Here is a 13,376-nt window from a genome sequence, read left to right as displayed (position 1 = left end):
CGACCCAGGTGTATAAATGGGTACCTGGCAATGCTAGGGTAATAATAATGGCGGGGACCTTGAGCAGTGGTAACACTGAAGAGGTTACCCTGTGTAAATAAGACCTTATTATTTGACAGAAAGATATTATTCAGAGGGGTGAAGATTCAGATGCAAGTTTCTTCACGTCGTCTCCCTCTACAAATTAAATTTGTTAAGATCGCAACTGTTGATCTGTAGATTAACAAACATGTCGGAAAATATTATTATTATTACCTTATCATTATCAATATTATTTATCATTAATTCAAAGACCTGTTTCTATAAAGAGCGCCACAATAACATGACAGCCAGCCTGGAGTAAAGACAAGACAGCGCTTTGAGATATCTAAAAACTACATGCGCAGAAGATAGTATCTCTCTTAAATCAAGAAAAATGCACGTGCAGTAATATACATTGGGAAATCATCGCTCAATTAATTTCATTTGCGAAACGCACGTACTGTACGAGAGAAAGCAAGTATTTCCGCAGGTTGGTTGTAATTTGTAATCTAATTTTTCCCATTTTTCGTACATTGTTTCAAACATGGACAGTAACTGTAGACAACATCATTACCGTTAAGCAACGTTGCACGCGCGTTAAACGCCCACTTCAGTAATTACTAATTTTGTGACACGAAATTTAATGTGAAGTTTTGTCGCAGTTAAGTCTGAAAAGGCACCTATACGCGAAATAAAACCGAAATGAGGGAAATGGTCTTTTGTCAGTGACGATACACAATCGTCATTGTCCCAAATCTGAATGTACTCATCAAGATGCACATCGTGGCGGTGATGCACTATCTATAGGTCGGGTCAAAGAAAGACCTCCGTTCATAGTCCATGTGTGTAGTATAGGTCCATGCCATATTTGCCCATACAGTATAGGCGGCGATAAGGCGCTGCCAGTACAATGTATATCACCCTCGAGTCCTTCTACATTATACACAGAGTAAGTTATTGTCAATACTATATTATACGACAATAACTTCACACATTTTGATTACAAAGGACAGAGAGGGGCAAACAGTGTGTCCTTTTAACCCGCCATCCTGAATTGTCTATTTGTTGTTGTTGTTGTTTTTTCTCCATATTATTAAAAGAAAACCATCAGATTCCAATTAAAGTCTGATGAGATGTTTCACATAGAAAATTAAAGACGTTGGATAGCCCATCAAGTAACGATGATTGCCACTCTTGGTCTTCCATGGTGCCCGGTTTAAAACCAAGAGTCTGCTGTATGAAGGAACATGATTTTATCCATTTGACAACAGTGATATCAGCGGTATAACTGCAAGGTGTGGAAAAAAACCACATACACACTCGCAAACCCATTTAGCATCGTATTATGAATAACAACGCAAGATCTCCATGTATGTTCTGTCTCTATATTGATGGGCTTCTGCATCAACTGCAGGCACTCGGTGAAGGATGTTACATGGGTCAAATGTTTAGTGGCGTTTTCTCATATGCTGATGATTTGATCATTTTATCCCCAAATGTGTCAGCTCTGAAGGAAATGATTACTATCTGTCAAAAATATGCTTCTCAATTTGATTTGAAGTTTAATAGTGACAAAAGTCAGCTTATTATATTCAAATGTGATGGAAAAGAAGTTGTAGATCCAAGGATAACAATTAATGGAGAGTATGTGAAAGTTGTAGACAATATAGTCATCTTGATCATATTATTACAAATGATATTTTGCATGCTGATTTGTCTAAAATTAATGGTGATTTTAAACGTCAGTGTAATATTTTACTGAGTAATTTTAGATATGCCAAGTGTGAGGTACGTAATGTTTTGTTTCAAAAATTTTGTGGTAGCTTTTATGGCTCTCAGTTATGTCCATTATATGACTCCTCTTTAGATGCGTTATATAGACACTGGAGAACTGCTGTTCGAAGAGTATGGAAAATTCCATGGCAGACACATAATGCATTCTTGCCTTTTTTATCAGCAATGATGAGCCCTGAATTATGGTTCCATAGAAGGTGTTTGAATTTTATAATAAAATCTTTAAACACAAAGAATCAGATTGTTTCTTATATAACAGGAATGAGTAGATTTGGAGCATATTCTGTACTAGGTGGTAATTTGAGATTTTTGAATAGTAGGTATTTTTTAGACCAGTCGAAGATAAATGAAAGATGGAAGGCATTATGCGTTGAGATGGATAAAGCCATGAGGAATGCCGAGCAAATAAGGGAATTGATACATAGGCCTATGAGGGATTACAAAGAATTTTCTTTTTTAAACCCTCAAGAATGTAATGAGTTGATTTCGTATCTGTGTCTACATTAAGGTGGCATAGTGTAGCTGGAATGAAATACTTTCAGGGAGAATGAGTTTTTGTACTGGCTACACTATTATACAGAACATAGAGTAAAAGATGCAATTTTTTTTTTCTTTTTATATCATCATGACTGCTTCGGGGACAGTTGTGCGTATACGGTTGCATAGTAGAACATCGTACTTATTGAACAATGTGTGCATGTCTATGAGAGCATGCACTTGTGTGTACACATCATGTACATTGTACTAGTAGTCAGAGAGTGAGGTACATTGTGCTGGATTGGGTGCGTAGTTTTTTTAGCCGGGATACGGATGGGTGCTGTGCTCCACTCACTTCCCCGAACAGTCAGAGCGGGCACGGGTGAGGGAGGGTTGATGGGCGAAAATATGTGGATATCTGTTGGATCTCCCTGAGGGCAATTTTAGACCTATGTGTGTGTATGTTTAATTTTTTTTTTCTAATATTTCATTTCTGTATCCATGTCTACACATTGTATCTGCATGTTTTTAGGAATATTTTACTGTATATATATGTGCTTTGTAAGAAGCGAATAAAGAATATAGTAATAATAAAAGAGTGAATGTGCTAGGTATGTGAGCATTTTGGAGGGATTTTGTATTGAGTTCGTTTTCCATTCATTCGGATTGTATTGCGTCGCCTATAACAGAAGTCTCCACAATTGTATATTTTTTGTCATGTAATGGCTTCCCTTATCACAAGCAAAGGCGTATAATGAATTATGTCCTGACGTTTGTAAGAGAAAGGAGACTTCGCTATGTATAATCTCAATTATGACTTTTAACTTATAATATGACAAAGAGAAAGATATCATTGTAATCATTTTATCTCTTTGTTATTGTTGTTACCACCCGGAGGATCCACAGATTTGAATTATAGAAGCTTGCAAAAGTAGAGTTGTCGTCAAACATAGCATGATTGTCTTGCGAGGATATTTTTGTCTACCGACTTTGTGGATGTGTTTATATGTGTATTAGTCAGTGGTTTTCTATGTTTGTTTGTTTAGTTGTTTGATTTTTCATTTATTTGTCACTGTTTGTATAGTAATAACTGCATGAAATGTCTTAACCACTGAAGACACAAATAGCAGACCATCATTTTAAGTTGATCTCTTAATGTTAAATCCTTTGCGAAACACACTCAGGTCCTACCGAATGTACCTATCTTCACTGACGTCACCCAGCATGCGCTTGTCGACATGGACCAGATAATCCCGCAAATAAAACAAAAACAAATACAAAAAAAGAACACTGTTCTTCAGCACTTCGATACCTGTATTACGAGTATTTCCGTCATGAAAGGATCATACAAAACCAGGTTGCAACAAATACATCACAAACAGATGAATAAATGTCGTTAAAATCATGGGTGCTTTTCGTTACAAATAGTTACGCTCAATTAAGCAATAGCAAAAAAAAATCAACAAGATTTATCAGCTTATATGCTGAGACCTTAACGACATCGACAAATTAAGTTTAAAAAAATAAGATATGATTGTTGTTGTTGTTGTTTTTGTGTTGCTCGAAGTAGGTAACTGATATAGATATCATTTGGGATTCGCTAAGTTCTATTTCAACTGGACAACATGCTTTTCACAGCAAAAAAGACCGCGGAATAGATATTAAGATCCAGTAAGTTCGTTTAGATAAAGTCACGAATATCAATTTGTAGTATCATTGTTACATTTTAGCTGTGTTTCTATATGCATCTAGTACCGTCACCACGGTACTATTACCATAACAATGGGCCCATAGTTCTTATTATTTTCTTGGCTCTTGTCCAGTGTACTTGGTATAACAGGAATATCAAATCCAAATCCAAATCCTTTTTTTATATATCAGGACTGGTTAGATAAAGGTATTGCTTGTATTAGTGATCTGTTGAATCATCCTCTACTATGATAGGTAACAAGCTTTTGGAAGAATTAGTTCTTGATTATGACGCTATTAGCTCACATGAGAACAGAAAATATCATTTCTTAATTAAAAATGTACCTCCGGATTGGCTGGTAATACTCGACTTACATCATGATGTAATATTTGACACTATAAAGACACAATTACTAAAAAAAAAAAAAAAATCCTAAATATCCTTACAATGTCATCTTTGGTACATATATACATTCCTGAAAATCATGTATTATTTTGGAGTGACCTCTCTGACCTGAAATCTGTCAATTGGAACAAAGTTCATATCAATAGTTTTAAGTGCTCCCTTAAGCACTCGTATACATTCGTTTCATATTAATGAGGCTCCAATACATTTCAGCTGCCATTTTTGCTATGATGATATATATGTATATACATCCTTAAAAGACACTGATAGTTCACTCACTACATTTTGTCAGGCTATAGATCACATTCAGTACCAGTTTATTTATCTATTTTTTTTAAATAGAAATCCATTGCCATCCATACATAAATCTTTAACATCAAGCCCCACAGGATAAACCAGTCATCCTATCATGATAATAATGAGCGCATGTTGATAAAATATTCACTACATAATTCTAATGACATTCTAAAGTACTTTTGACTATTCTGCATTTCATTCATTAGTCATTGATTACATCTTGGTTTTGTCAGTGATAGATATACGCGTCTTTAAGAATATGGTATCTGGATGTGGAACTGTAATGATTCGTCACAAAATACTGCAGACTACCATTAGAGAGGAAATCTAGCCAAAAATAAATAGATTACAAAAGAAAGAGAAAAATATTCCCTACAGAAAGATACAAAATGACCACAAAAAATCGGGAAAAAAATAAGGAAGATATGACATTTTGAAATTGCACATTTTGGAAGACATTTCTTGACCAGTCCTTATGAATATTCAAAGCAGCAATTTGACCATGTCGTGCTCCCACGTTTTCCTAGTCATTTTATATTGAGAAATGACAAAAATCTCATATTTCAGTTGTATAAACAGAAAACTTGTCTTTTATAAGACTACTCAAAATAAAGAAGAACAAATAGTAACTCTGATATATCTAAGTGTGGGAACATGCTTTTACTTGGATTAGCTAAAAATGACAATTTCATATTTAACATATACACGACAAATTGTGAGGGAATGACATCATCCACTCGCTCATTTGAATAATAATATATTCACAATGACTTATGGTCAAGGAATGTTTTCCGGTAAACAAAACAAAAAATGTGAAATTTCAAAATGTTATTATCTTCATTGTTTTTATTCCCATTGTTTATTTTTGTAGAATTCTGTATTTTATATTTTTCTCTCTCTTTCAAAGTACATATTCATTTTGTGGGGATTGATTTTTTTTATCCAAAGGTTATACAGAAAAGATATGCATCAATTCGTGTCGAAGACAGTATTGTGATTAAAAATTGTGAATATTGCGCATTGATCTTTGACATTTGAATCGCTGCACACAAACATTACGAGCAGAAATAATGGATGCTGTGAAAAAAAAATATAAACGAATCACTGAAACAAAACGTGTTAATCATATTTCTCATTCCATATCACAAAAATGGGGGAAAATCCAGAATTTTGCCTCATATTAATGATCAGATCTCATTCGAATGGCACCTTGATGTCAGACCCCTCCATCTCCTTCTGGAACCACTCTTCAAACATCTCGTGTTGCGCCACGGTGAAATAGTCTTTCCACTTTCCTTTTTTCCCTGCAAAGGAGATAATGATGAAGTCAAGTAAACGGGACAAAAAAGCGTTTTTGGATAGTCTGATAGATCGTCTCCCATCTCCCCTACCAATGGAAAGAATCTTAGTGCAGAACTGTCATGGTTTATTTTTCATGGGATTTCTTGTGTGCATGTGTGTGTGTGTGTGTGTGTGTGTGTTTGGCGAGTTTTCGCCGTTTTGCTTTTATTGTTGTTTTTAAGACTCAAGAGCGTATGTGTTTGGGATAATTTGTGCACCCCCCTACCATAACGGTATCAGTAAGGGCTATTATATACTTCAAGAGTTGGGGTGTTATCTGCATGTATAGTTGTTGGGCTAATATAAACTTCATCCTGTTGAAATATTTTTTTTTTCTTTTTTCTTTTCTTTTTTTTTCTTTCATTACCAAGTACAGACTCTTACCTTTAAAGAGAAAAGTGAGCCTAAGCGTCTCTGCCTGCTGTTCTTTATGGTCATCGGCTTTCTTCTTGTAGGTCTTCAGCATGGAGGACAGAGAGCTGTTCTCGACAACTCTCTGTAAAACCTCATCCGATAGAGGGCGTCCAATGTGATCAGCCACCATTCGAATGTGTTTCACAGGATCCTGCACGACAAATTTCAGTTCATTTTATATAAAAACATATCATGCATTGTCATTGTTTCTGACATGTTGACAGAGAAACGTCAGCCGATACTAAATAACATCTAAGCCATTAGAAATCAGACTCAGTTGTTAATAATGGTAGTTTCTGTCACTGTTCAACTGTTTGCCAACATTCGACATTGCATAAACGCAAGCGCTCATTAATGTAAAATAAAATACGGTTCGTTTTTCCGAAGGTTGGTCATTCCTAAACACAAAACGTCCTGTACAAGTGTATATCATAGATGGTATATTCGTTAATCCAAAAAATGAAATAAAGGTCGTTATCCCCCCCCCCCCCTTCCCCCAAGGTTCATTGTGCGGACAAATGAACCTTCGGACTAACGAACTGTAGCTAGCTGTAATACGGTATCATTAAACACCCTTTCAACACAGCAGTAAATGATTTCTTCGTGGATTTCATCAACGAAAAATTTCTACATACCCGTAAGATGTCTTCGTACCACACAAAGAGCAAGTTTTTCTCTTGTCGAATCTCCCAAAATTCTTTCAGATGATCCGCCCATGGTCCATATTCTATACCTGGAAGAACAAATATGACCCATTCTCACTCACACTTTCAGCAGAGCTGACTGACAACTTTCCTTTTTTTATGTAAGACTCTCATTTATAATCAAGATTTTCATAAGTTAAAGCAGGGAGGTGACTTCTCTCACCATCCTGGTTACAGGCATTATTTACCATTTGCAGATGAAACAAATAACCAGCTTTAGTGCTTTAAAATAGTTCTAAAATGTGAGTCAGGGATAGAAACAACCAATGTGAAAAATTTAATCAGTACAATTGATGTTAAGTTTTGTTAAGAATACAAAATGTGAACAATAGTTATTATAAAAATGTTTCTAGACTAAACCATCTACAGTCATGGTTTATTGAGAACAATGTGATATTTCCCTACATTTTAGGTTTTCTTGCTAAATTTTTATGGATGTGTTGTGATACAACTGACCTACACATTATGCATCAAAATAATGTGATATCTCTAACATTTTCAAATCACTGCTCCCAATGATAAACAGTACCTTCAGTTCAGTTCAAATTTATTTCGGTTTTTTTTTTCAATGAAATAATATATAGACATAAATGTAACTTTCTTCAGTGACAAAATGATGCATGTAAACATATGCAAAGAAAGCATGATTAAAAACTTACAATAAGGATACATTACAATGGTTGGTAAAGTAACGAAAGTGAAATAATTTTCAATATGCGCTGTGTGAAAAAAAAACAAACAAACAGAGGGACTCACTAAAAAGACAGAGCTTGTAGAATGTGGGCCCCACTTAGGTAAAAAGATTTGCTGCAAAGATTTTATTGAAAAAGCAACCAATAAAAATCAAGAAAAAAGCTAGTGAAAAAGCAACAATGAATTTTATAATGTCCACCTTTAAGATGGACATTATACAATTTATTTACTTTCAGTGTATGATACCCTCATTATATCATCGCTTCAAAATCTCATCATTGCTTACCCATACAGTCAAAACCTGTCAAGTCATTTCTCACTTTATGCACATGCACGTTAAATATTCCTCTTTTAAAATTCTTTTCAAAATGGGAAATCGACCGTTTGTTTGACGTGCGATGACGTCATCCACCAATATGCAAATACGGGTGTGACAGTTATTTTACCTTTTCGAAACTTTCATGACACATGACTCTCTTCATATTCTTTCAATTATTAGTGGAATTTCAGAACAGTTTATTCATTTCACATCACAATTATTGGAGTTAGCTTTGGTGTAACAATGAGAATATTAGAGTTTGGATGCATTGACTACACTTTTGTAATCTAATTTTTCGATAAAAATAGATGTTCTGCTATACACTTTCAAGTAAGAGCTGAATTTTCTCCCGATGCTTCTGGTCCAAAGCTTGATGTGAGGAGAAGATGGCAGACGTTCCGGTGGTCCCAATTGACCTTTCCGTCTGGAGCTCTGAATGTTGATTTAGAAAAATATTTACCGAATTTAGACAGCTTATGTATACTCACTTCCGTCGACAAACTGCTGAATGTTTTTCTCCCACGAGAAAGGAATATCTCTGGGGTAGTTCTTCGTAAAGTTGTACCATGACACCGCAGTGTCCTTTGGGTTCCGAGCCACGTAGATTGCCTGCATGAATATGACGTCAACAATCTCTTTATTCTTATTCATCGTTGATTCAGTGTGCCTTCATCTTAGTGATTACGTGCAGTGATATCGTTAATATTAGATATTCACATTACGAGACGAACTTTGCTTGCGTCAAGACCTATCTACACTGATGGACCTGCCAATTAAAACAATGTCTATAATACTTTCATTGTATACGTGTTCGTGATTATGATTTGTGTAAATGGAAAGCTTACGTGTGGGTCAACTTTTAGGGTTTTAGTTCATAAAAATGGATTCAGTCAACGTAATAATTATGCTACTTTGCCACTTTCTCCATTATAATGATAATTATGTCATAGTGTGCATGGTGACAAAACAAGGAGAAGCAAAATACATGAAATGCATAATATCGAAAACTTGAGGTACATGCACTTTATACATCGATCAGGAGGTATTAGCCAGCAAGGGTCGGCATGCAGTTGCCTGTTTGATCAGTCTCATGACGCACGTCAACCTAAAAGACTTCTTGCTGGCTTCTGAGGCAAAGCCAGGGCGTTACAGTTCATTATTCGAAGGTTCGGTATTACGAAGCATCGTAAACCGAAGATTCGTTATTCCGAAGGTTCGTTATTCTGAATATTCACTAACCGAAAATGAAACGTTCGTTGTTCCAAAGGGTCCTTAATCCGAAAATATATATTTTTTTATTCCGAAAACGAACGAAGAAAAGTGCTAGACAACACTGGTCCAAGTGTTGTTTAGCACTGTCTTGTTTACATTCAGTTGCCACGACCATATAGTATCACGGCTTTTTGCTTGCTTGTTTATGTTTTCTTTCCTTCCTACTTGCTCTACTTATACCCTTGCTTTACAGGGTGATTAAGCACAAGCTTGTTTGCTTTATAATGGTCATTTTCTCTTCTTCTTTTTTTTCACATTGTGTCTTAGCAGTCACTTTTTCAATTTGTGGAGTGTCTTTACGACGTTAATTTAAGATAAAACGTTTTGCATCTCATGAGGAACCTGATTTTATAGATGGTTCTAGGACAATTCATACCCCCTGGAAAATTATCCCAGACCCTTTCCCTTACGATAACCCTAATCCCAATCTTGAACCTATTCCTAACCCTAACGCAAACTCTAACCTTAAACCTAACCCTAACCATTATACGAAGAGTTTGTTCGCAAAAACCGATAAGTCCATTTCTGAAGATTTTGAAATATACGGTTTCTGTCATAAAGTACAAAATAATACCTTTTAAATGATATATTGGTCACTACATATAAAAGTATATTTTTGAAGTTATGGTCAAAAGAAGCAAACATTTCCCTATTATTCTCTTTATTTTTCTTAACCTTTAATCGCAAATATCCCCATTTGGCAAATATGGACTTATCGGTTTTTGCGAACAAACTCATTTACCAATATTTAGCCGGGGATAATTGCCCAGATACGGAAAAAGCGCCCAAGCTTTTTGACCAACCTCATTATTCTTTTATTTTGCTATTCTTGAATATGATTATAATATTCTGCTTGCTGGAAATATATTCTTTACATCAAACATATTTTAAAATTGTTTGATAATCTCCACATATAGCATTTACACAGAATCAGCATGACTTATATTAGGATGACAATCTAACGACTAGGTCTATAGAAAAAAATACAGTGTAACAAAACAGAGAAATATGAAATGTTGTAGTTACATGCGACACACGTGAAGCGTGCATTCAAAAATTGTAAGTGGATGAAATTCCCCACCCTAGCTCTCCATTCCCTTCCTACGCTTACCTTTCCTTTTTCAAGCAAGTCTCGTGGCATGTATTTCAGTCTGAGATGAGTTTGGATGACTCTCGGTGAGGGCGCTTCTTTTATCTTCTCCATGAATGGCGTCATGTCCGGAGGATTCTGTTCTTCCTCCTCCTTAGTGTCCGGCAGTTTCTGGTCCAGGTCGATCATTTCAATCAGAGTAGAGCTGGAAGAGCGGTCGATTTTCTCTGGGTAGCCGTCCGAGAGGATGAGACCAACAATTTCCAACATCCAGTGGGTTCCTGCCAGTTAAAGAAAAAATGGATCTTATCATTGATATGTACTTTCACATTATACCGGAGATAATATAGCATCTTTTATAATCTGGAGTAAAATAAACAGCTGCAATAAGCATGTGTTTTGAAACAATTAAGTGACTGTGCTTTATCAAAGAACACACATCCGAAAAGATCATCATTTTAAAGTGCTGCATTGTGTATGTTTTGCCAAATATTTCATAGCTGAGCTCTTATAGATCAATGCTTGAAACCGGTAAACATTACTTTAAAGGGACTGTGCAGTACTGGTTGAGGTGAGGATTCAGGTTTATAACATTTTTGGTGAGACATTGAAAAACCTCTTATGAAATATGAAAGAGCATCGTTTCAAGGAGATGTTTATTTGGTTAAGAATTGTTCTTGAAATGGCTGAGATATAAAAGAAAACACCGATCCTAATAATAATTGACAGGCCACGACTTTCATTAGGATCTCTTTGTTTTACCTTGTTTTAGATATCTCAGTCATTTCTAAACGATTTCATTAAATAAACTTTTGATTCCCCTTAGAGTTGTATGCTCTTTAACATTTCATATAGAGTGGTTTCTAAATATCTCGCAAAACGTTACAAGCTGAATCCTCACCTCAACCAGTACTGTACAGTCCCTTTAGCACTGCGATGATTTACAAAGTGTATAGTTATTGCATTTTTCCCAGTCACTAAACGCATCAACAACTCACCTGCTTTTGGATAGGTAATGACCCATGTGTCATCAGGACGAACTTCAAATGTCCGCATAGCTTCAATGCTAGAATCTAGGACCAGATTTCCGTAGTTAATTCCGTCATAGTCATGTATACGTCGGACATACGCCAACTCTGAGTCATCCGCCATTCTTAAGAAATTTTGTCTGGTTTAATAGAAAAAGAAATGCAAAATTGTTTGAGCAATACTAAAAGCCTTGTAAAACAAAATTGACATGGATTGCAAATACAAGTTTAAATGAAAGGAAAGAAATAATTAAATCATCTGTCCACTTGTTGAATGACGGAAGGTGATTGTTGTGAAGTCATATAGAAATTCACACAATTAATACGAGTCTTAGTTTCTTCACATTAACCCCACACATTATTATAAAACATTGTGTTTAAATCTTTCGAACACTTCCTAGATAAAGAGTATCAACGACTTGAGGGACGTTCCTGTCGCATGCTCTAACTTAGATTTATCTGGCTTAATCTCAACAATTCCTTTTAGAAACACTCGGTAAACAATTGCAGTTAACCTGTAACTGACCGGACACGAGTCTAACATGTCACTTCTATACACGTATTGGTATTGTACTCCCATGACAGCGCCAATGGGAAATTACTGATCTCTATGTATTGACCGCCACAGATATGTCACGACAGTAATAATTGATATGCTATTCGTATACCCTATGGATCTTTGTTTTTAACAGTCACAGTCATTAGGCAGTGTAAATTCAAGTGACAAATATTCAATGAAGAACCACAGGCAAAGTAATATATCGACTATATTCGTACTGGTAGATGAATCGGTACAGGGATTGAAATAAACCTAAAAAATTAAGGTAAACCCGTGTCAAGACATTTTCAGCTTGAGGCGTACTTTGGTGTAGTTGAGGTAAGCGGTTCTATCATACGATGTAGGTACCTAAGTATATATACGCATTTGGTATAATTAAGCTTAACTGTCTTACCTGATATCACTTGTTTTAGTGGACCTCGCCCGAGTCCTAGCCTTGATATTCCTGACAAAGAGCGCGTGATTTACTTGTGAGCGCTTGGAGCATGGGAACAGAATGCCGTCTCTGCAGTCTGCAGTTGAATACAATACCGCCAAGCTAACAAGAGTACCTCCTTCGTCGGATTGTAAGGCGTGTATAGAAGAGCATAAGCGCTCCCAGGGAAAGCACAGTCCATGCGATTTGATGTCTACGCGATCTACACTGCGGAGAATAAACATTAACCTTTTAGAACACAAGCTCAGATCCCTCCCCCTCTCAGGTTTAGATTGTGGCGCCATGTACACAAATACTGTTAACAGTGGCGGATCCACCGTAAAGGCGGGGGGGGGGGGGGGCGCAAATACACACACACACACACACACACACACACATATATATATATATATATATATATATATATATATATATTATATAACATATATATATATTATATAACATATATATATATATATATATATATATATATATATATATATATATATATATATACAGGGTGGCCCAAAAAGAACGGAAAACCTATGATCTTTAACTTCAGCAATATTGTTGCAAATATGTCATCATTTTGCATACTGCTAAAAAGGCCATTCTTTTTCCAACAGAATGACACCAAGTTCTTTAATTTTGGTTAATGTTTTATGATTTTAGGATCATTTTTGTCAACCCGTGCAATTTTCAAATTATGATCATTTTGTACTCTCAGAGATACCGAAACCAGCGAGAATTCGGCTTGCCATAGAACCAGTAGCGTTCACAATGTGTGGAATGTGGGGCGGATGATGTGATTGTCATTGTCCGTTATTATTGTGAATAATGTGAATGTCATTGTGAAT

General features: G+C 35.8%; 1 protein-coding gene across 1 annotated transcript; it reads right to left on the bottom strand.

Annotated features, from left to right (window-relative positions):
* Nucleotides 1-4,744: 4,744 nt before the first annotated feature.
* On the bottom strand, nt 4,745-12,660 carry LOC139721516 (sulfotransferase 1A1-like). Its single transcript, XM_071632831.1, has 7 exons — nt 12,499-12,660; nt 11,516-11,685; nt 10,539-10,798; nt 8,644-8,764; nt 7,075-7,172; nt 6,410-6,590; nt 4,745-5,988 (listed from the first exon to the last, which is right to left on the bottom strand). Exons 2-7 carry the CDS (start codon nt 11,667-11,669, stop codon nt 5,879-5,881), a joined length of 924 nt encoding a protein of 307 aa, XP_071488932.1. The 5' UTR covers nt 11,670-11,685; nt 12,499-12,660; the 3' UTR covers nt 4,745-5,878.
* Nucleotides 12,661-13,376: the final 716 nt, after the last annotated feature.

The sequence above is a fragment of the Diadema antillarum genome, unplaced genomic scaffold (genome assembly GCF_040938485.1).
Source record: "Diadema antillarum isolate AM-2024a unplaced genomic scaffold, OU_Dant_1.0 scf00000145, whole genome shotgun sequence".
Lineage (NCBI taxonomy): Eukaryota > Metazoa > Echinodermata > Echinoidea > Diadematoida > Diadematidae > Diadema > Diadema antillarum.
Note: the sequence above shows the minus strand (reverse complement) of the source record. Positions and strands in the feature narration are given on the sequence as shown.